The sequence below is a fragment of the Nerophis lumbriciformis genome, linkage group LG02 (genome assembly GCF_033978685.3).
Source record: "Nerophis lumbriciformis linkage group LG02, RoL_Nlum_v2.1, whole genome shotgun sequence".
NCBI classification, from domain to species: domain Eukaryota; kingdom Metazoa; phylum Chordata; class Actinopteri; order Syngnathiformes; family Syngnathidae; genus Nerophis; species Nerophis lumbriciformis.
The window spans coordinates 51,184,621-51,206,565 of NC_084549.2; the positions used below are offsets into that span (position 1 = coordinate 51,184,621).

General features: G+C 40.8%; 1 protein-coding gene across 2 annotated transcripts in view; it reads right to left on the reverse strand.

Moving 5' to 3' along the window:
* Positions 1 to 21,945, reverse strand: part of zswim8 (zinc finger, SWIM-type containing 8) — a 185,998-nt gene that overhangs the window by 147,049 nt on the left and 17,004 nt on the right. For both annotated transcript variants that reach the window (XM_061964129.2, XM_061964138.2), the window contains 3 exons: positions 16,603 to 16,756; positions 12,815 to 12,909; positions 5,633 to 5,805 (listed from right to left, as the gene is read on the reverse strand). In XM_061964129.2, coding sequence (XP_061820113.1) covers positions 5,633 to 5,805; positions 12,815 to 12,909; positions 16,603 to 16,756 — 422 coding nt within the window. The remainder of the gene's footprint in view (positions 1 to 5,632; positions 5,806 to 12,814; positions 12,910 to 16,602; positions 16,757 to 21,945) is intronic.

Sequence of the window (21,945 nt, forward strand, 5' to 3'; positions counted from 1 at the left end):
GATTCTGGACCACCATCCGCCGCCTCAGGAAGGGGAAGCAGTGCACTACCAACACCGTGTATGGTGAGGATGGTGTTCTGCTGACCTCGACTGCGGAAGTTGTAGATCATTGGAGGGAATACTTCGAAGACCTCCTCAATCCCACCAACACGTCTTCCTATGAGGAAGCAGTGCCTGGGGAATCTGTGGTGGGCTCTCCTATTTCTGGGGCTGAGGTTGCTGAGGTAGTTAAAAAGCTCCTCGGTGGCAAGGCCCCGGGGGTGGATGAGATCCGCCCGGAGTTCCTTAAGGCTCTGGATGCTGTGGGGCTGTCTTGGTTGACAAGACTCTGCAGCATCGCGTGGACATCGGGGGCAGTACCTCTGGATTGGCAGACCGGGGTGGTGGTTCCTCTCTTTAAAAAGGAGAACCGGAGGGTGTGTTCTAACTATCGTGGGATCACACTCCTCAGCCTTCCCGGTAAGGTCTATTCAGGTGTACTGGAGAGGAGGCTACGCCGGATAGTCGAACCTCGGATTCAGGAGGAACAGTGTGGTTTTCGTCCTGGTCGTGGAACTGTGGACCAGCTCTATACTCTCGGCAGGGTCCTTGAGGGTGCATGGGAGTTTGCCCAACCAGTCTACATGTGCTTTGTAGACTTGGAGAAGGCATTCGACCGTGTCCCTCGGGAAGTCCTGTGGGGAGTGCTCAGAGAGTATGGGGTTTCGGACTGTCTGATTGTGGCGGTCCGCTCCCTGTATGATCAGTGTCAGAGCTTGGTTCGCATTGCCGGCAGTAAGTCGGACACGTTTCCGGTGAGGGTTAGACTTTTGAACCTTTGTCACCGATTCTGTTCATAACTTTTATGGACAGAATTTCTAGGCGCAGTCAAGGCGTTGAGGGGATCCGGTTTGGTGGCTGCAGGATTAGGTCTCTGCTTTTTGCAGATGATGTGGTCCTGATGGCTTCATCTGGCCAGGATCTTCAGCTCTCACTGGATCGGTTCGCAGCTGAGTGTGAAGCGACTGGGATGAGAATCAGCACCTCAAAGTTCGAGTCCATGGTTCTCGCCCGGAAAAGGGTGGAGTGCCATCTCCGGGTTGGGGAGGAGATCTTGCCCCAAGTGGAGGAGTTAAAGTACCTCGGAGTCTTGTTCACGAGTGAGGGAAGAGTGGATCGTGAGATCGACAGGCGGATCGGTGCGGCGTCTTCAGTAATGCGGACGCTGTATCGATCCCTTGTGGTGAAGAAGGAGCTGAGCCGGAAGGCAAAGCTCTCAATTTACCGGTCGATCTACGTTCCCATCCTCACCTATGGTCATGAGCTTTGGGTTATGACCGAAAGGACAAGATCACGGGTACAAGCGGCCGAAATGAGTTTCCTCCGCCTGGTGGCGGGGCTCTCCCTTAGAGATAGGATGAGAAGCTCTGTCATCCGGGGGGAGCTCAAAGTAAAGCCGCTGCTCCTCCACATCGAGAGGAGCCAGATGAAGTGGTTCGGGCATCTGGTCAGGATGCCACCCGAGCGCCTCCCTAGGGAGGTGTTTAGGGCACGTCCGACTGGTAGGAGACCACGAGGAAGACCCAGGACACGTTGGGAAGACTATGTCTCCCGGCTGGCCTGGGCACGCCTCGGGATCCCCCGGGAGGAGCTGGATGAAGTGGCTGGGGAGAGGGAAGTCTGGGCTTCCCTGCTTAGGCTGCTGCCCCCGCGACCCGACCTCGGATAAGCGGAAGAAGATGGATGGATGGATGGATGTGTACTTGGTAATACTGTGGTCAATAATTTTATGTATGCGGATGATTTAGCCATCCTGTCTCCTAGCAGTGCTGGCTTCCAACAGCTGCTGAATATACGTACAGATTATGGTTTAAAATATGATGTGAAATATAATGCCAAAAAGAGTGTCATCATGATATGTAGAACAAGAGAAGACAAGGACCTCTCTTGTCCTTTGTTCTATCTGTCAGGACAGGTGCTGAGTGTGTGTGATAAAACTAAGTATCTGGGGCACATCATTACTGACCTACTGAGTGATGATGACGACCTATACAGACAGCGGTGTATGCTGTATGCCCAAGCCAACGTGCTGAGAAGGAAATGTTATTATTGTACTGATGATGTAAAGATAGAGCCTATTGCTCTCCTCTGTATACTGCCCCCCTGTGGGTAAAGTATAAGCAGTAAAGCATACAGAAGATGCAGGTTGCTTATAAGGATTGTATGAGGCTACTCCTGTGAATTCCAAGAAGCTCGAGTGCAAGCCAGATGTTTGTTAGTTTTGGGGTGCCCACTTTCTCAGCGTTGCTACGCAACCTTATGTATAAGTTTATGTGTAGGGCATCTGAGTCTGAAAATGACAATCAGTGTGATAATGGACCCTGCTCGCAGTTCTGTTAGGTACTTATCTGGACTGTGGAACCATTGGCACACAAACAGAAACTGACATTTGGGCTTTATGTTTTATTTTTAATGTTTCATTTTTTTGTTTTTAATGTTTTGTATTGTGTTTTTAAGTGTGTAATGGATCTTAAGGTCTGCAATACAGATTGATGATGATGATGATGATGATATATATATATATATATATATATATATATATATATATATATATACATATACATATATATATATATATATATATACACACACACACACACAAACATATATAAATATATGTATATATACACACACAAAAATAAATATATATATACATGTATATATAAACATATATACACATATAGAAACATACATATATATACAGGACATAATGTCATGGCTGTCTTGAGTTTCCAATCATTTCTACAAGTCTTATTTTTTTGTGATAGAGTGATTGGAGCACATACTTGTTTATCACAAAAAACATTCATGAAGTTTGGCTCTTTTATTAATTTATTATGGGTCTACTGAAAATGTGACCAAATCTGCTGGGTCAAAAGTATAGGTACATACAGCAACATACATTATCAATTTTGGTGATGTAGAAAAGTTACAATCAAATCAAATTAGCTTCATGGCATGGCCTCTTAACTTCATGTGAGTGATTATGGTTGACAACACCTGTTGTCTTCTCTGAGCCCATTTAAAGAGGGCTCATGTGATGCAGTCATTAGACTCGGTTACAAACGCGACAATGGAAAGTCAAACGAACTCAGCACAGATCTGAAAAAACGAATCATTGACTTGAACAAGTTAGGAAAGTCACTTGGAGCCATTTCAAAGCAGTTTAAGGTCCCAAGAGCAACTGTGCAGACAATTGTTGGTAAGTATAAAGTGCATGGCACAGTTTTGTCACTGCCACGATCAGGAAGAACACACAAACTACACCTGCTGCGGAGAGAAAATTGGTCAGGAGGATCAAGATGCTGAAACACAGGTATTAAGTGTCCACAGTCAAGCGTGTTTTGCATCGCAATGGACTGAGAGGCTACCATTCAAGAAGGAAGCCCTTGCTCCAGAAGCGACACCTAAAGGCCTACTGAAACCCACTACCACCGACCACGCAGTCTGATAGTTTATACATCAATGATGAAATCTTAACATTGCAACACATGCCAATACGGCCGGGCTCACTAAAGTGCAATTTTAAATTTTGCGCGAAATATCCTGCTGAAAACGTCTCGGTATGATGACGTCAGCGAGTGACGTCACGGATTGTAGAGGACATTTTGGGACAGCATGGTGGCCAGCTATTAAGTCGTCTGTTTTCATCGCAAAATTCCACAGTATTCTGGACATCTGGGTTGGTGAATCTTTTGCAATTTGTTCAATGAACAATGGAGACAGCAAAGAAGAAAGCTGTAGGTGGGAAACGGTGTATTGTGGCAGGTGTTGTGCTGGATAACGCACCCCCGCCGTAGAATGCACCCCTTGACTGGTGTGCCGGATAACACAGCCGGTGTTTCATTGTTTACATTCCCGGAAGATGACAGTCAAGCTTTACCATTGGCCTGTGGAGAACTGGGACAACAGAGACTCGTACCAGGAGGACTTTGAGTTGGATACGCAGACACGGTACCGTGAGTACGCATGCAGCTGCCAAACATTTGATCGCTTGCCCATACGTGCGTGCCGCTATGTGCATGTCACGTACGTAACTTTGGGGACTTTGGGGAAAGATATGTGCTGTATGAACTTTGGGGAGGTGAACGGTACTTTGGGCTGTGCGATTGAGTGTGTTGTGCAGGTGTTTGAGTTGTATTGGCGGGTTTTATGGACGGGAGGGGGGAGGTGTTTGTTATGCGGTATTAATTTGTGGCATATTAAATATAAGCCTGGTTGTGTTGTGGCTAATAGAGTGTTGTGTTTATTTACTGTTTTAGTCATTCCCAGCTGAATATCAGGTCCTACCCGCCTCTCACAGCATCTTCCCTATCTGAATCGCTCCCACTGCCCTCTAGTCCTTCACTCTCACTTTCCTCATCCACGAATCTTTCATCCTCGCTCAAATTAATGGGGAAATCGTCGCTTTCTCGGTCCGAATCGCTCTCGCTGCTGGTGGCCATGATTGTAAACAATGTGCAGATGTGAGGAGCTCCACAACCTGTGACGTCACGCTACTCGTCTGCTACTTCCGGTACAGGCAAGGCTTTTTTATCAGCGACCAAAAGTTACGAACTTTATCGTCGATGTTCTCTACTAAATCCTTTCAGCAAAAATATGGCAACATCGCGAAATGATCAAGTATGACACATAGAATGGACCTGCTATCCCCGTTTAAATAAGAAAATCGCATTTCAGTAGGCCTTTAAGTCTTGTCTAAAGTTTGCTGCTGATCACATGGACAAAGGTGAGACCTTCTGGAGGAAAGTTCTGTGGTCAGATGAAACAAAAATTGAGCTGTTTGGCCACAATACCCAGCAATTTTTGGAGGAGAAAACGTGAGGCCTTTAATCCCAGGAACACCATTCCTACCGTCAAGCATGGTGGTGGTAGTATTATGCTCTGAGCCAGTTTTGCTGCCAATGTAACTAGTGCTTTACAGAGAGTAAATGAGACAATGAAAAAGGAGGATTACCTCCAAATTCTTCAGGACACTCTAAAATCATCAGCCCGGAGGTTGGGTCTTGGGCGCAGTTGGGTGTTCCAACAGGACAATGACCCTAAACACACGTCAAGGAATGGCTAAATCAGGCTAGAATTAAGGTTTTAGAATGGCCTTCCCCAAGTCCTGACTTAAACGTGTGTACAATGATGAAGAAACAAGTCCATGTCAGAAAACCAACAAATTTAGCTGAACTGCACCAATTCTGTCAAGAGGAGTGGTCAAAAATTCAACCAGAAGCTCGCCAGAAGCTTGTGGATGGCTACCAAAAGCGCCTTATTGCAGTGAAACTTGCCAAGGGACATGTACCCAAATAGTACATTGCTGTATTTATACTTTTGACCCAGCATATTTGGTCACATTTTCAGTAGGCCCATAATAAATTCATAAAAGAACCAAACTTCATGAATGTTTTTTGTGACCAACAAGTATATGCTCCAATCACTCTATCACAAAAAAATAAAGAGTTGTAGTAATTATTGGAAACTCAAGACAGCCATGACAATATGTTCTTTACATATATATATATATATACACACACACACAAATTACGTTGTTAATTTGCCCGAATTATTTTTGGTCAATAATGATAATGATCTCATAACTCACATTGTGGATCCTGAAGAGACAAAGGGCCACCACATGAGCACACCATTTGGCCCCAGCGCCACATGTACAACTGCAGGAGGTGATGCGGCAGCGATCAAACATGACTGCCACATTGTAGGCTCCTTTCGACTGTCCGGACTGACTTGGCACAACTGTAGCACTGAGATGAAAACCTGATAGAAATGAGTGACAAACCAAAGTATTAGTTTAGTTGGTTGTGTTTTCAGCGGAGATAATAGCTGCAAAGAGTGAACAGTGTCAACATGCATTTCTTTTGATTAATTTTTATCTCATTTTATGGTTATTTCGAACATGCATACAGTTACAATATGGTACATTACATATTTCTAATTTGTCATTACAACATGTCCCAAAAAAAAGAAGAAGAAGCAGCGCACAGCTTATTGACAGGGAAAAACGACATTGACCAAAAATTATGTGTCAACAAAATTAACAGTGGCACGTACTAATTCTGCCAAGAAAATTTTTCATACATCAATCTGGAATTATGCCAGACGCTTGTTGGTTACAAAAAGCATCTGATTGAGGGTGGGTTCACCCCATTCTTGCTGTTATAATTAAAAAAAGATGTATGTTTTTTAATGATTACAGCCTGGATAAAGAACAGTTCAAATTAATTATCAAAAGCTCCAAATTAATATATGACATGATGAGAGTATGTGTTCTGGCCACAAGTGTAAATAAAGACAGTTTGTAGCAAGGTACGAACCACTGGTTCCGAGGTGGTTAATTCAAGTAAATTAGGGGTGCATGGTAATTATCAGCCCTATAATTATCGGGTCGAAATTAGGAATTATGACGTCACACAGATAATTAGGGAACATAAAAATAGCCCACCTAACCACTCCAGAATATCTATACTGTGTTGTAGGTGGGTTAGGATGGGCAAATCAAGCTTTCTTACTTCGTAGAATGTTCCAAAGTAACACTAACACCGGAACTCACAGTCGATACAAAATGGTTCGTCTTGTGGGACTTGGACTTGTAAGTGTTTTTTGTACATTCTCTATGATGTGTATTTCTGCAATAATTATTCAAGTTAAAAAGTTAAAGTACCAATGATTGTCACACACACACTAGGTGTGGTGAAATTATTCTCTGCACTTCAGACGAATTGTTTTAGATTTGACTTCCTATTTTTAAATGTAAATGTAATTTATATCACTGAAGTATTTCAATTACCAGTCTGTTCAAATTGAATGTCAGAAAATTCCCTAAAAAGGCATCGTTTTGTTTTTTACAAAAATGTGCATGTTTTAAATGTTTTATTTATCGATTTGGGCATCGTTTAAGCACCTGCACCCTTTTTAAAGTACCGATTTGGTACTAATGTCGGTTAAAATGTAAATGATACTAATCAAATGTAAATGATACTAATCAGGACATAAACCTCACTAATTTATACTTGTGGCTTTTAAACTCTTTACTAGGACAAGAAAGTTTGATCATATTTCGCCTATACCATAGCATAGCATTTTATCTTGTTGATTGTATTGTACCCAACGTTCCGTCCAGAGATCTGCGTTCCAAGAACACCGGCTTAATAGTGATTCCCAGAGCCCAAAAAACATCTGCAGGCTCTAGAGCTTTTTTCATTCGGGCTCCAGTATTCTGGAATGCCCTACCGACAACAGTTTGAGATGCTATCTCCGTAGAAGCATTTCGATCCCATCTTAACTCATTCATAGTATATATGCTCTAGCCTTTAAATCAGGGGTACCCAAGCTTTTTAACTTGGGGGCCAGAGGTTGGGTCTTGGGCGCAGTTGGGTGTTTCAACAGGACAATGACCCCAAACACATGTCAAGGAATGGATAAATCAGGCTAGAATTTGGGTTTTAGAATGGCCTTCCCAAAGTCCTGACTTAAACGTGTGGACAATGCTGAAGAAACAAGTCCATGTCAGAAAACCTACAAATTTAGCTGAACTGCACCAATTTTGTCAAGAGGAGTGGTCAAAAATTCAACCAGAAGCTTGCCAGAAGCTTGTGGATGGCTACCAAAAGCACCTTATTGCAGTCAAACTTGCCAAGGGACATGTAACCAAATATTAACATTGCTGTATGTATACTTTTGACCCAGCAGATTTGGTCACATTTTCAGTAGGCCCATAATAAATTCATAAAAGAACCAAACTTCATGAATGTTGTTTGTGACCAACATGTATATGCTCCAATCACTATATCACAAAAAAAATAAAGAGTTGTAGAAATTATTGGAAACTCAAGACAGCCATGACATTATGTTCTTTACAAGTGTATGTAAACTTTTGACCACGACCGTCTATATATATATATATATATATATATATACCCGGAAAAGGGTGGAGTGCCATCTCCGGGTTGGGGAGGAGATCTTGCCCCAAGTGGAGGAGTTCAAGTACCTCGGAGTCTTGTTCACGAGTGCGGCGTCTTCAGTAATGCGGACGCTGTATCGATCCGTTGTGGTGAAGAAGGAGCTGAGCCGGAAGGCAAAGCTCTCAATTTACCGGTCGATCTACGTTCCCATCCTCACCTATGGTCATGAGCTTTGGGTTATGACCGAAAGGACAAGATCACAGGTACAAGCGGCCGAAATGAGTTTCCTCCGCCGGGTGGCGGGGCTCTCCCTTAGAGATAGGGTGAGAAGCTCTGCCATCCGGGAGGAGCTCAAAGTAAAGCCGCTGCTCCTCCACATCCAGAGGAGCCAGATGAGGTGGTTCGGGCATCTGGTCAGGATGCCACCCGAACGCCTCCCTAGGGAGGTGTTTAGGGCACGTCCGACCGGTAGGAGGCCTCGGGGAAGACCCAGGACACGTTGGGAAGACTATGTCTCCCGGCTGGCCTGGGAACGCCTCGGGGTCCCACAGGAAGAGCTGGACGAAGTGGCTGGGGAGAGGGAAGTCTGGGCTTCCCTGCTTAGGCTGCTGCCCCCACGGAAGAAGATGGATGGATTGATATATATATACAGTATATATATATATATATATATATATATATATATATATATACATATATATATATATATATATATGTATGTATGTATGTATGTATGTATGTATGTATGTATATATATATATATATATATATATATATATATATATATATATATATATATATATATATATATATATATATATATATATATATATATATATATATATCAATCAATCAATCAATCAATGTTTATTTATATAGCCCTAAATCACAAGTGTCTCAAAGGGCTGCACAAGCCACAACGACATCCTCGGTACAAAGCCCACATAAGGGCAAGGAAAAACTCACCCCAGTGGGACGTCGATGTGAATGACTATGAGAAACCTTGGAGAGGACCGCATATGTGGGTAACCCCCCCCCTCTAGGGGAGACCGAATGCAATGGATGTCGAGTGGGTCTGACATAATATTGTGAGAGTCCAGTCCATAGTGGATCCAACATAATAGTAAGAGTCCAGTCCATAGTGGGGCCAGCAGGACACCATCCCGAGCGGAGACGGGTCAGTAGCGCAGAGATGTTCCCAGCCAATGCACAGGCGAGCGGTCCACCCCGGGTCCCGACTCTGGACAGCCAGCACTTCATCCATGGCCACTGGACCTGTGCCCCCCCCCCTCCACAAGGAAGAGGGGAGCAGAGGAGAAAAAAAAAGAAACGGCAGATCAACTGGTCTAAAAGGGGGGTCTATTTAAAGGCTAGAGTATACAAATGAGTTTTAAGATGGGACTTAAATGCTTCTACTGAGGTAGCATCTCTAATTGTTACCGGGAGGGCATTCCATAGTACTGGAGCCCGAATAGAAAACGCTCTATAGCCCGCAGACTTTTTTTGGGCTCTGGGAATCACTAATAAGCCGGAGTTCTTTGAACGCGGATTTCTTGCCAGGACATATGGCACAATACAATCGACAAGATAGGACGTAGCTAGACCGTGTAGTATTTTATACGTAAGTAGTAAAACCTTAAAGTCACATCTTAAGTGCACAGGAAGCCAGTGCAGGTGAGCCACTATAGGCGTAATATGATCAAACTTTCTTGTTCTTGTCAAAAGTCTAGCAGCCGCGTTTGGTACCAATTGTAATCTTTTAATGCTAGACATAGGGAGACCCGAAAATAATACGTTACAATAGTCGAGACGAGACGTAACGAACGCATGAATAATGATCTCAGCGTCGCTAGTGGACAAAATGGAACGAATTCTAGCGAGATTACGGAGATGAAAGAAGGCCGTTTTAGTAACACTCTTAATGTGTGATTCAAACGAGAGAGTTGGGTCGAAGATAATACCAAGATTCTTTACTGATTCGCCTTGTGTAATTGTTTGGTTGTCAAATGTTAAGGTGGTATTATTAAATAAATGTTGGTGTTTAGCAGGACCGATAATCAGCATTTCCGTTTTCTTGGCGTTGAGTTGCAAGAAGTTAGCGGACATCCATTGTTTAATTTCATTAAGACACGCCTCCAGCTGACTACAATCCGGCGTGTTGGTCAGCTTTAGGGGCATGTAGAGTTGGGTGTCATCAGCATAACAGTGAAAGCTAACACCGTATTTGCGTATGATGTCGCCTAGCGGCAGCATGTAAATACTAAAAAGTGTACGGCCAAGAACCGAACCCTGAGGAACTCCGCACGTTACCTTAACATAGTCCGAGGTCACATTATTATGGGAGAAGCACTGCATCCTGTCAGTAAGATAAGAGTTAAACCACGACAAGGTTAAGTCTGACATACCAATACGTGTTTTGATACGCTCTAATAAAATATTATGATCGACGGTATCGAAAGCAGCACTAAGATCAAGAAGCAGCAACATAGATGACGCATCAGAATCCATGGTTAGCAGTAGATCATTAGTCATTATATATATATATATATATATATATATATATATATATATATATATATATATATATATATATATATATATATATATATATATATATACACAGGGCTGTCTCAGAAAATTAGAATATTGTGATAAAGTCCTTTATTTTCTGTAATGCAACTAAAAACATGAAAATGTCATACATTCTGGATTCATTACACATCAACTGAAATATTGCAAGTCTTTTATTATTTTAATATTGCTGATTATGGCATACAGCTTAAGAAAACTCAAAAATCCTATCTCAAAAAATTTGAATATTTCCTCAGACCAAGTTAAAAAAAAAGATTTATAACAGCAAAACAAAATGAAACATTTGAAAATGTCAATTAATGCACTCAGTACTTGGTTGGGAATCCTTTTGCATGGATTACTGCATCAATGTGGCGTGGCATGGAGGCAACCAGCCTGAAATAATCATCTCCATAGAGCTTTTCAACAGATGGAAGCGTAGTGCTCTAAAATCTCTAGAAGCGTCTGATTTGGGCTATGGAAAAGAAGCACTGGACAGTTGCAGAGTCCTGTTTTCAGACGAAAGCAAGTTTTGTATTTCATTTGGAAATCAAGGCGCTAGAGTCTGGAGGAAGGCTGTAGAGGAGCAAAATCCAAGTTGCTTGAAATACAGTGTGAAGTTCCCACAGTCAGCAATGGTTTGGGGAGCCATGTGAGCTGCTGGTGTTGGTCCACTGTGTTTCATCAAGTCCAGAGTCAATGCAGCTGTGTACCAAGAGATTTTAGAGCACTACATGCTTCCACCTGTTGAAAAGCTCTATGGAGATGATGATTTCATTTTCCAGCATGATCTGGCACCTGCCCACAGTGCCAAAACCACCAGTAACTGGTGAACTGACCATTGGCATTACTGTCCTCGATTGGCCTGCCAACTCCCCTGACCTGAACCCCATAGAGAATTTTTGGGGTATTGTGAAGAAGAAGCTGAAAGACACCAGACCCAATAATATAAATGAGCTAAAGGCCGCTATTGAAGCATCCTGGGCATCCATAACACCTCAGCAATGCCACAGGCTGATTGCCTCCATGCCACGCCGCATTGATGCAGTAATCCGTGTAAAAGGATTCCCAACCAAGTACTGAGTGCATTAATTGACATTTTCAAATGTTTGATTTTGTTTTGCTGTTATAAATCTTTTTTTTAACTTGGTCTGAGGAAATATTCAAATTTTCTGAGAAAGGATTTTTGAGTTTTCTTAAGCTATATGCCATAATCAGCAATATTAAAATAATAAAAGGCTTGCAATATTTCAGTTGATGTGTAATGAATCCAGAATGTTTGACATTTTCATGTTTTTAGTTGCATTACAGAAAATAAAGGACTTTATCACAATATTCTAATTTTCTGAGACAGTCCTGTACATTCAGAGCGCGATGATGCCCCGTTATCGATGAGAAAATGCATTTTTAGACAGTATGATTTGCCTGAGCAGCTAGGAGACACCGAGAGTAACAAGCGGTAGAAAATCGATTAGAAAGAACAGATTTAAAAAAAATAATGATTACAAAAAATATATAAATATATATTTTTTTTTTAACTTGGGACTTCCCGCGGGCCGGATTTTGGATGCTGGTGGGCCGTAGTTTGGGGACCCCTGCTTTAAATGGATCCCTTTTAGACCAGATGACTTGCAGCTTTTCTTTGCTGCTCTGCACCCTCTCCTTCATGATGAGATTACCAGGTGGCCACTGAGAATCTCTGGAGAGGTACCAGTCTGGAGGAGGCACTAGCTATTCCAAGTCGTGACCTGGGGTGGACCACTCCTCTATGCTTAAATTGGTGACCTTTCTGCATTGTTGACTTGTCTAAATGGAAAAAGACCTCATACGGCCCTCTGCTGGCTCCCAGATGGACTGGACTCTCACATTATCATGAATGTAACAATTCAATAACTGTACCCACTCTGTATTCAGTGCAGCCGGTCACCCTGGAAGGGGGTCCCCACATCTGTGGCTCCTTTTTAAGGTTTCTTCATTTTTCAAGCACGGGCTTTCGGAGTGTTTCCTTGCCCGGAAGTGGATTGAGATTAGGGGATGTTGTTGGGGTTTGTGAAGCCCTTTGAGGCACTTGTGATTAATGGCAATACAAATACACTTTGATTGATTGAATGATTGGTATTTGGTTAGGACAAATCTACAGGTCCAGTTTGTGAAAGCCACCATTGTTTGACTCTTTCTTACGTCCAGGTGTGCACAAATTACTATAAAATAAACATTTAAAAAATAATAAATATAAACAAGTTATCTGTATTGGTCCTGAGAAGAAGGAAATTATGACTGCCAACTAAACCTACCAATTTGCAGAGGGTCTTTGACAGCTCTGATTCGGTACAATTGCTCGCCACGTTGAAACTCTTCTGGGCTCCCATTGGCCAGGCATGAATATAACCTGTGTTCAGGAGGCAAAAAACGGAGGAATGGAAAAGCAGACAAGATAAGTCAACGTTTAGAATGAGAGCGATAGAGAGCACCACATCGGCAATTAATCTACAGTTGATTCCATATACAGTGGTATCTTGGTTTTCGTATGCCCCACATTTTGTAGGACTCGATTTTCGACAAGAGTACTTAGCCAATATTGTATTTTGGATACAAGTCCGATATCAGCCACAAAACAAGTACGGATTGTATGGGCTTGCATTAAAATCTACAATACAAGCGCTCAATTTCAAGCAGTCCTGCAGCCCGTTTACTTATGCAAAGCTGGACAGCCAGTTAACATCTAAATGTCTTCTAATAAGCACACAAAGTTGGTGTTTTCTTATATTTAAGTCAAGTTATTTATGAAAGGTAAACATGGTAGACTAGCAGCTACACTACAGCTAACAGGATAAACATGCATTACAAAGTAACTGTCCTTAATTGAACAATATTGTATTTTTAAAACACCACATTTGTAAATTTAAACAAGTGTAAAGGAAATATAGTTGCATATTACGAACACACAAAAAGTGTCCAATGCAGAAGCGTATTAGAAAGTATCCAGTAACAAACGTGTCCACATCATTCATGTTACTGCATTGTGTGCTTAACTTTATGAATTATTTTGGCCACTAGGTATTGCCAAAAAATTACTTAGACAGCATAAGTAAATTCCAGACTGCATATAGATTAGTGTTATTCATACCTACCATTGTTATCTGATGGACTAATTTCACTTGATCAAGCTTTTCTGTAATGTTCCACAATACAAAATGATAAGTTTGTATGATTCCTGCTGATATCGTATCTAATCAATGTTGGCATCGACCAACCCCCAAGGCTATAATATTGGTACCGTATCAGAAGTGAAAAAGTTGTATCAGGAAACCCTTAATTTGAAGGAAATTTTCGCCAAAAGTTTGCCCCAGTTTTTGTATACACTGTTGATTATTCAGTCTCGAAGTGTTATTAATAAAACGCATGGGTTCGGAACAAGCGCTGCAGCTATCGATTACTTTAGTAATCAAGTAATAATAATCCATCTATTTTCTACCCCTTGTCCCTTTCGGGGTCGCGGGGGGTGATGGAACCTATCTCATGATATTAATAATGGATTAGATTTATATAACGCTTATCTAGACAATGAAAGCGCTTCACAGAGAAGTGAGAACCCATCATTCATTCACTCCACATTCCCACCTGGTGGTGGTAAGCTACATTGTAGCCACAGCTGCCCTGGGGTAGACTGACGGAAGCGTAGCTGCCAGTTTGCGCCTACGGCCCCTGCGACCACCACCCATCATTCATTCACCAGTGTGAGCCGCACTGGGGGCAAGGGTGAAGTGTCCTGCCCAAGGACACAAATGGATGGCAAGAGGCGGGGAGCAAACTTGCAACCCTCAATTCTCTGGCACAGCTGCTCTACCCTCCACACCATGCCGCCTCTAATCTATTGATTAGTTTGTTGTGATTAATTGAGAAATTAGCTAAAACACACTATATAGCCTCAATGCGTATTTTAGGTCAAATAGTTTAAATAAACAATGAAATTTCTGCTTGCCATAACCTTCATTCTTCACCTCTTTGCTCACGGCATCCACACATTACCACTCTCATCTGTGCTCTGTTGCAGAGGTTGTGCGGAAATTATGTACGGCAGTTTCAGGCACTTATTGCGGTCCGAATTTGTATATTAATCAAAGCCAAAGATTATACCTTTTACACATTTACGCACAAGTCTTTGTGTCTTTGGACCTTTTCGAACAGTTTAGAATGAAAACCAAGGTATCCCTGTACTAAAATCTTTACACTATTTTAAGATTGCTTCTGAAATACCATCTTTCAGTCTATTTTACAACTTCATTGCATGAATTCAAGATAAGTTTGAATGCTGAGACTAGGGATGTAATGGTATGAACATGTTTATCATGGATTATCATTATTATTGCAGTATTTTACATTGTGCTCAAAATGTTCTAAAGTATTTATATTGAAATCTTTTAAATAGGGTTTATTTAAAAAATAAATAACACATTCAAAATGATGTCCTTTGTAGAAGAAACATTATTGTAGATAACTGTTTCATGTACCTCAAGTAAAAATGTAATGTGCATATGAAAGCAACACATAGGCAGAAACTAAAAAATAACATAAATAATTACAAATTAATGCGTGCAAGATGGCACCTGATGGCCGTAAGATGTAACTGCACTTTTTGTCTATGTATATAAAAATTGTGTTCATATAGAGATCTAGTCTTACACATATCAGAAGACACCTCTTAACTGTTTGAAATATGACAGGGCTGCAGTGAGATTGTTTGCAATTTTTGACCAGGGAGCATAAGCAGATGCCTCTTGATAATGTTGTACTGAATGTGTAATGGTGATAGATGATGTAGCTGTGACATTGAAATTGCAAGTTGCATGCCCACTTTGTAAAAAAGGGAAAAGCATTTTGTTCTGCTACAGTATACGTCGTGTGCACATACTACTCGCTCCCACCAATAGCGCCCAATAAGTAACTTTAAGTAACACTTAATTAAGTGTAACTATAAAAAAGAAATTGACAGACCAACAATGACATGTTACTTTTCAAACACTTTCCATCATTAGCTACAAGTTGACTTACTTGGCACTCACTGTATTCTTGTGGATGGTGGTTTTCAATAATTTATTTAATTAAACATTTAAGCTGTATTATTTTACCGCAGGTTATCATTATACCATTTACCGTTTCAACCCTTGCTGAAACTATCATACCAATTTCTGAAATCAAGAACAGAAACACCTCTTTGTGTACCATGAACAGACAGACATACACACTTTACAAGTTGGATCCTAATAACGTGATCTAAAACGGCCGTGCTACGGAAATTATCCAACACCTAACAATTACCGGTTTTAATACTTTGATCTGTAGTAGAACTTCACCTAGCCACCTCTCATTATATAGAAAGTCTTGTTTTTTTACAATACATCCATCCATCCATCCATCCATCAATTTTCTACCGCTTGTCTCTTTTGGGGTCGCAATAAGAATACAATAAAATGTTCCTCAAACCAAGTTTAATGAAGAAAAAGACAACATTTCACAATGCATGCATTATCCCGACACCTTCTGTTGTTTAATCAAGAAGAAGTTTAGTTATTAAATATACATGACAGTTTAAACTTACGGCATTATGAAGTAAAGAAGCTTTTTAATTGAGCGTTTCATTGGCACTTTGTGAAATCAATAATGTTCCGAATATGCAGCATCGTTACGGTGTCCACATTTTGGGTCTCAAGCCACTTTAAGCCGACTTCCAGGGCCGTGACAGCTCACTGACTTTTGATATTGATACTTAGTTCGGCTGCCTAAACCTGTTTGGAGGATAATGCCCACACGTGTCGTGACGTGAATCGTGGATGGTGCTCCCACGTCACAGAATGGGGCAGGCACTATCCACCACTATTGAACATCAATGGGTTAATATTTTGTTATATTGATTCCGTTTTGTTTTTTTTTATTCCTTCTTTTTGGAGACTTTTGACTATGGTGGAAAAAAATCTCCATGTAAACAGGCAAAAATTCAGGGCCCACGGCACAATTGCGTAATATAGAACGTTGCGTTATTTGGGACTACACTATTTCGAACTTTGAGTGTATGTGTACTCACCTGATGTCTTCCTCATTTTCAGGAAAGCTCCAGTATGCAATTCGAAGCTGGAGTTGTTCTGGCACAGGAGGGTACACTTTCTCCACTACCTCAAATGGGATGTGAAAGGCTACTTGTTTCGCTGACAACTCCACCAATGGAATCACATGACCATCTAGTGAAATTAAAGACAACATAATAAAATGAATTTTACAGGCACTTTACCAACAAATTTGAATTTAACAGCCATGTCTTTTATACATGTATATATAGATGTATGTATGTATATATATACATATATATATATATATATATATAAATATATATATATATATATATATATATATATATATATACACACACACATACATACATACATACATACAGTTGTGTTCAAAATAATAGCAGTCCCACATCACTAGCAAAATAAATCACTGTTTTTGTTAGAATTTCTACTTTTACACTGCAAGTAAGTTTCTAGAATGTTTAGTAAAGGCATAGAAAACCAACAGACCCAACAGGCATGACGTGCATGCTGCTGATTCTGTGAAACTGAATGATTTACTGAAAGGGGCGTGTTCAAAAAATAGCAGTGCGAGGTCATTGATTATATGAAAAAAAAGGTGTTAAACAAGTGGCCCTTATTTAAGGATCAAGGCAACTGACACTGCATATGCTGGCTGTGCATTTGTCCTTGAAAAACAGAGTAAAATGGGTCGTTCAAGACACTGTTCAGAAGAAGAGCGTTCTTTGATTAAGAATTTAACAAAAGAGGGGAAAACCTATTACAAAGTGCAGAAAATGATAGGCTGTTCAGCTAAAATCATATCAAATGCTTTAAAATGGCAGTCAAAATCAAAAAGGCAAGGAAGAAAAAGAAAAACGACTATTGGAATGGATGGGAGAATAACCAAAATGGCAAAGGCTCAGCCAATGATCAGCTCCAGGAGGATCAAAGAAGATCTAAGATGGCCTGTGAGTACTGTAACGATCAGACCATGTCTATGTGAAGCCTAGCTACCAGCAAGAAGCCCCCGCAAAGTCTCATTGTTAAAAAAAAGACGTGTGCTGAAGCGGTTACAATTTGCCAAAGAACACATTGACTGGCCTAAAAAGAAATGGCGTAATATTTGCGGACTGATGAGAGTAAGATTGTTCTTTTTGGGTCTAAGGGCCACAGACAGTTTGTCAGACGTCCTGCAAACACTGAATTCAAGCCCCAGTACACAGTGAAGACGGTGAAGCATGGTGGTGCAAGCATCATGATATGGGGATGTTTCTTGTACTATGGTGTTGATCCTATCACCTACTCAGTGTAGGTTGTGAGTTCAAACCCCGGCCGAGTCATACCAAAACTATAAAAATGGGACCCATTACCTCCCTGCTTGGCACTCAGCATCAAGGGTTGGAATTGGGAGTTAAATCACCAAAAATGATTCCCGGGCGCGGCACCACTGCTGCCCACTGCTCCCCTCACCTCCCAGGGGGTGAACAACAGGATGGGTCAAATGCAGAGGACAAATTTCACCACACCTAGTGTGTGTGACAATCATTGGTACTTTAACTTCAACTTTTAACTTTAACTATTTATCGCATACCAGGTCATGGATCAGTTTGAGTACATCAGAATACTGGAAGAAGTCATGTTGCCATATGCTGAACAGGAAATGCCCTTGAAATGGGTGTTTCAACAAGACAATGATTCCAAACACACCACCAAGCGAGCAAAATCATGGTTCCAGACAAACAGAATTCAAGTAATGGAGTGGCCAGCACAATCCCCGGACCTTAATCCCATTGAAAGTGTGTGGGCTGAAATAAAAACTGCTGTTCATAGATAGATAGATAGTACTTTATTGATTCCTTCAGGAGAGTTCCCTCAGGAAAAATGCGGCATGAGGCAAAACCAAAAAATGCAGAGGAATTGTGGAACCTAGTACAATTGTCCTGGGCTGCAATACCTGTTGGCCGGTGCCAGAAGTTGGTCGACTCCATGTGCCACAGATGTGAAGCAGTTATCAGAAACCGTGGTTATGCAACTAAATTATAGTTAATAATTCTAAGGAAAGTTGAATCTGCAAGCCTTTCTTAGTTTATACAGTACATTTTAGTTTTGTAAAGAAAGATGACGACACTGCTATTTTTTTGTTTTATATTTCTTGACTTTCTGTAAAAAATTGTGAAATTAAATTACTTTTTTCCAATTTTCTGGCTTTGAAATAGAACGTGCTGTGTCCCCAATGCATTTGTGTTCAATAAAATACTATTTATTTGAAGAATTTTGAGGTTTACTCACCTTTTTAAACACACTGCTATTATTATGAACATAACTGTACATACATACATATACACACATATATATACAGTTGCAAGAAAAAGTATGTGATCTAGGGATGTCCCGATCCGATATTTGGATCGGATCGGCCGCCGATATTTGCCAAAAAATGTGTATCGGCAAGGCATGGGAAAATGCCGATCCAGATCCAGTTAAAAAAAAAACTCCGCTCCGTGTTTTCCAACGCACCTATTTAAATAATACATTCCACTTTTCTGCTGCTCCCTAATTTCCGTTCCGCATTTTCCAGCACACCTTCAACACATCCACAGGTCTGTGGATTCTCACGCAGTTGCTTTTAGCTGCTGGCATTACGCGACAGGCTCTTCTCACTCTTTCCTGTCTCTCGTCCTCACAGACAGCAAGCGCACCTTCTTACACACGTCACATACTATCACGTCATACGTCACATACGTATACGCCCTCTCCCAGCAGAGAGGTAGCAGCATGGCTAACGTTAGCTGTAATGCTAGCGCAGCCGTGTGACCAACGTTCTCTCTAAGGTGCGCGCTTGTGCAATTGCGCACTGCTCAAACGTCCTCTGCGCATAGCAATTATATGCCGCGCACAAAATCAAATAAAAAAATAAGCGCATAACAATTTTCGACACACGGACACGACAGAGACAACAGTTTTCGTCATCATTTTTCAAATATTGTAACGTCTGTCGAGACGCTTATCTCCATTCGGTGCCACACGTCCACACCATCAAAATGCCGAGGCAAAAATTTCCAGATCAACACAGTATGAAAAAATTAGTGATTTTTTTAGTTGTGATTTCCTTCTCTGCATGAAAGTTTAAAAGTAGCATATATTAATGCAGTATGAAGAAGAATGTTTTAATGTAGACATGCAAGCCTTGAAAGAAAATTTTGAAAATCAAGACTACATTTCCTGCAAATGGGTGCATTTCTACCCGATATTTTAACTTTAGATTTATTCTCATATCAAACTCTTTTGGCTGTCTTTTTGACACTTACATCCGGCGCCCCCCTCCACACCCTGGATTATAAATAATGTAAATAATTCAGTGTGATTCTCTTGTGTGATGACTGTATTATGATGATAGTATATATCTGATAGTATATATCTGTATCATGAATCAATTTAAGTGGACCCCGACTTAAACAAGTTGAAAAACTTATTCGGGTGTTAGCATTTAGTGGTCAATTGTACGGAATATGTACTTCACTGTGCAACCTACTAATAAAAGTCTCAATCAATCAATCAAAACACATAGAATCATCATACTGATGTGATTATATGCATCAAGTGTTCATTAAAGGCTGAGGCAAAATATCGAGATATATAAATAAATATATCGTGTATCGCAATATGGCCTTAAAATATCGCAATATTAAAAAAAGGCCATATCGCCCAGCCCTAGTTTCAATGATGCCATTTCTGTTTGTCATGTATAATTTTGTCTATTTTGTGTTTATCCTTGAATAAACAGGTCAGTTTCTTGTTACCAACCATTGTGTATTATTCAAACTCCCCTAATTCAGCTGGCTAGTTGTTATCAAGAGTACTAAAACCCTTTTCAACATGATTCTGACAACTAAGTAGGCTAAATAACTTTAAACTTTAATACATGCTCGGATAGGCCAGTATCGGTCAGTATCGGTATCGGTCAGTATCGGTATCGGATCGGAAGTGCAAAAACAATATCGGTATCGGATCGGAAGTGCAAAAACCTGGATCGGGACATCCCTAATGTGATCCCTATGGGATTACTTGGATTTCTGCATAAATTGGTCATAAAATGTGTTTTGATCTTCCTCGAAGCCACAACAATAGACAAACACAGTCTGCTTAAACTAATACTGCATACAAAATATAGGTTTTCATCTATTTATTGAACACAACATGTAAACGTTTACAGTGCAGGGTGGAAAAAGTATGTGAACTCCTAAGCTAATGACTTGTCCAAGAGATGATTAGAGCCAGGACTCAGACAACATAGAGTCTATTCAGTATGACGAGATCATGTGTTGGTTGGAACGATGTGGCAAAGTTGGGAGAGTGGCCGTGCCAGCAATCTGAGGGTTATTGGTTCAATCCCCACCTTCTACCATCCTAGTCACATCCGTTGTGTCCTTGAGCAAGACACTTCACCCTTGCTCCTGATGGGTCCTGGTTAGCGCCTTGTATGGCAGCTCTCGCCATCAGTGTGTGAATGTGTGTGTGTATGGGTGAATGTGGAAACAGTGTCAAAGCGCTTTGAGTTCCTTAAAAAAAAGGTAGAAAGCGCTATACAAGTATAACCCATTAAAGCTGCACTGCCCTATAAAAAACACACACCTGTGATAAGCGTGCTGTTCTCAAGATGTGAACCATGCCTCGCACAAAAGAGCTCACAGAAGATCTATGATCAAGAAGGCGGTCATTTGAAACGCACTAAACTACAAAGCTATTAAGAACAATTCATACACCCAAACAACATCTCATCTGGTTGTGTTGTTGGAACGACATCAACCATGTAACAACAATGACGAAACAATGGTCGCAACTTGAGAGACGCTCCCTTTCTTTTTTTTAACAGCCTCAATTGAGTCGCCGCTTTACTCAAGCTGAAAATAACAGCACAGCACACTTACCCCCTTCAAAATAATCCGGTTTGGCTGCACTCAAAATAAAGGTTCCAAAAAAGTACTTTGCACAAGCATAATGCATTAAAAGCACTTATTGATACATTTACAAAATGATTATGCTTTGACCTAAAATCCATCCATCTGTTTTTTACCGCTTGTCCCTTACGGCTAGTCAAAATTGTCCAAAGATGTATTGCACCAATAAATGTGACAATGTTTGCATTTATTTAACAAAAAATCTTTACATTTTATTTTACACAAAAAGCACATACTTCTACACTACCCAAAACCGGTGAAGTTGGCACGTTTCAATTCTTGCATAAAACTTGCAGATCCTTTTTAACTTATATTCAATTGAATACACTGCAAAAGCAAGATATTTAATGTTCGAACTGAAAAACTAAATTATTTTTTCCCAAATAATCATTAACTTAG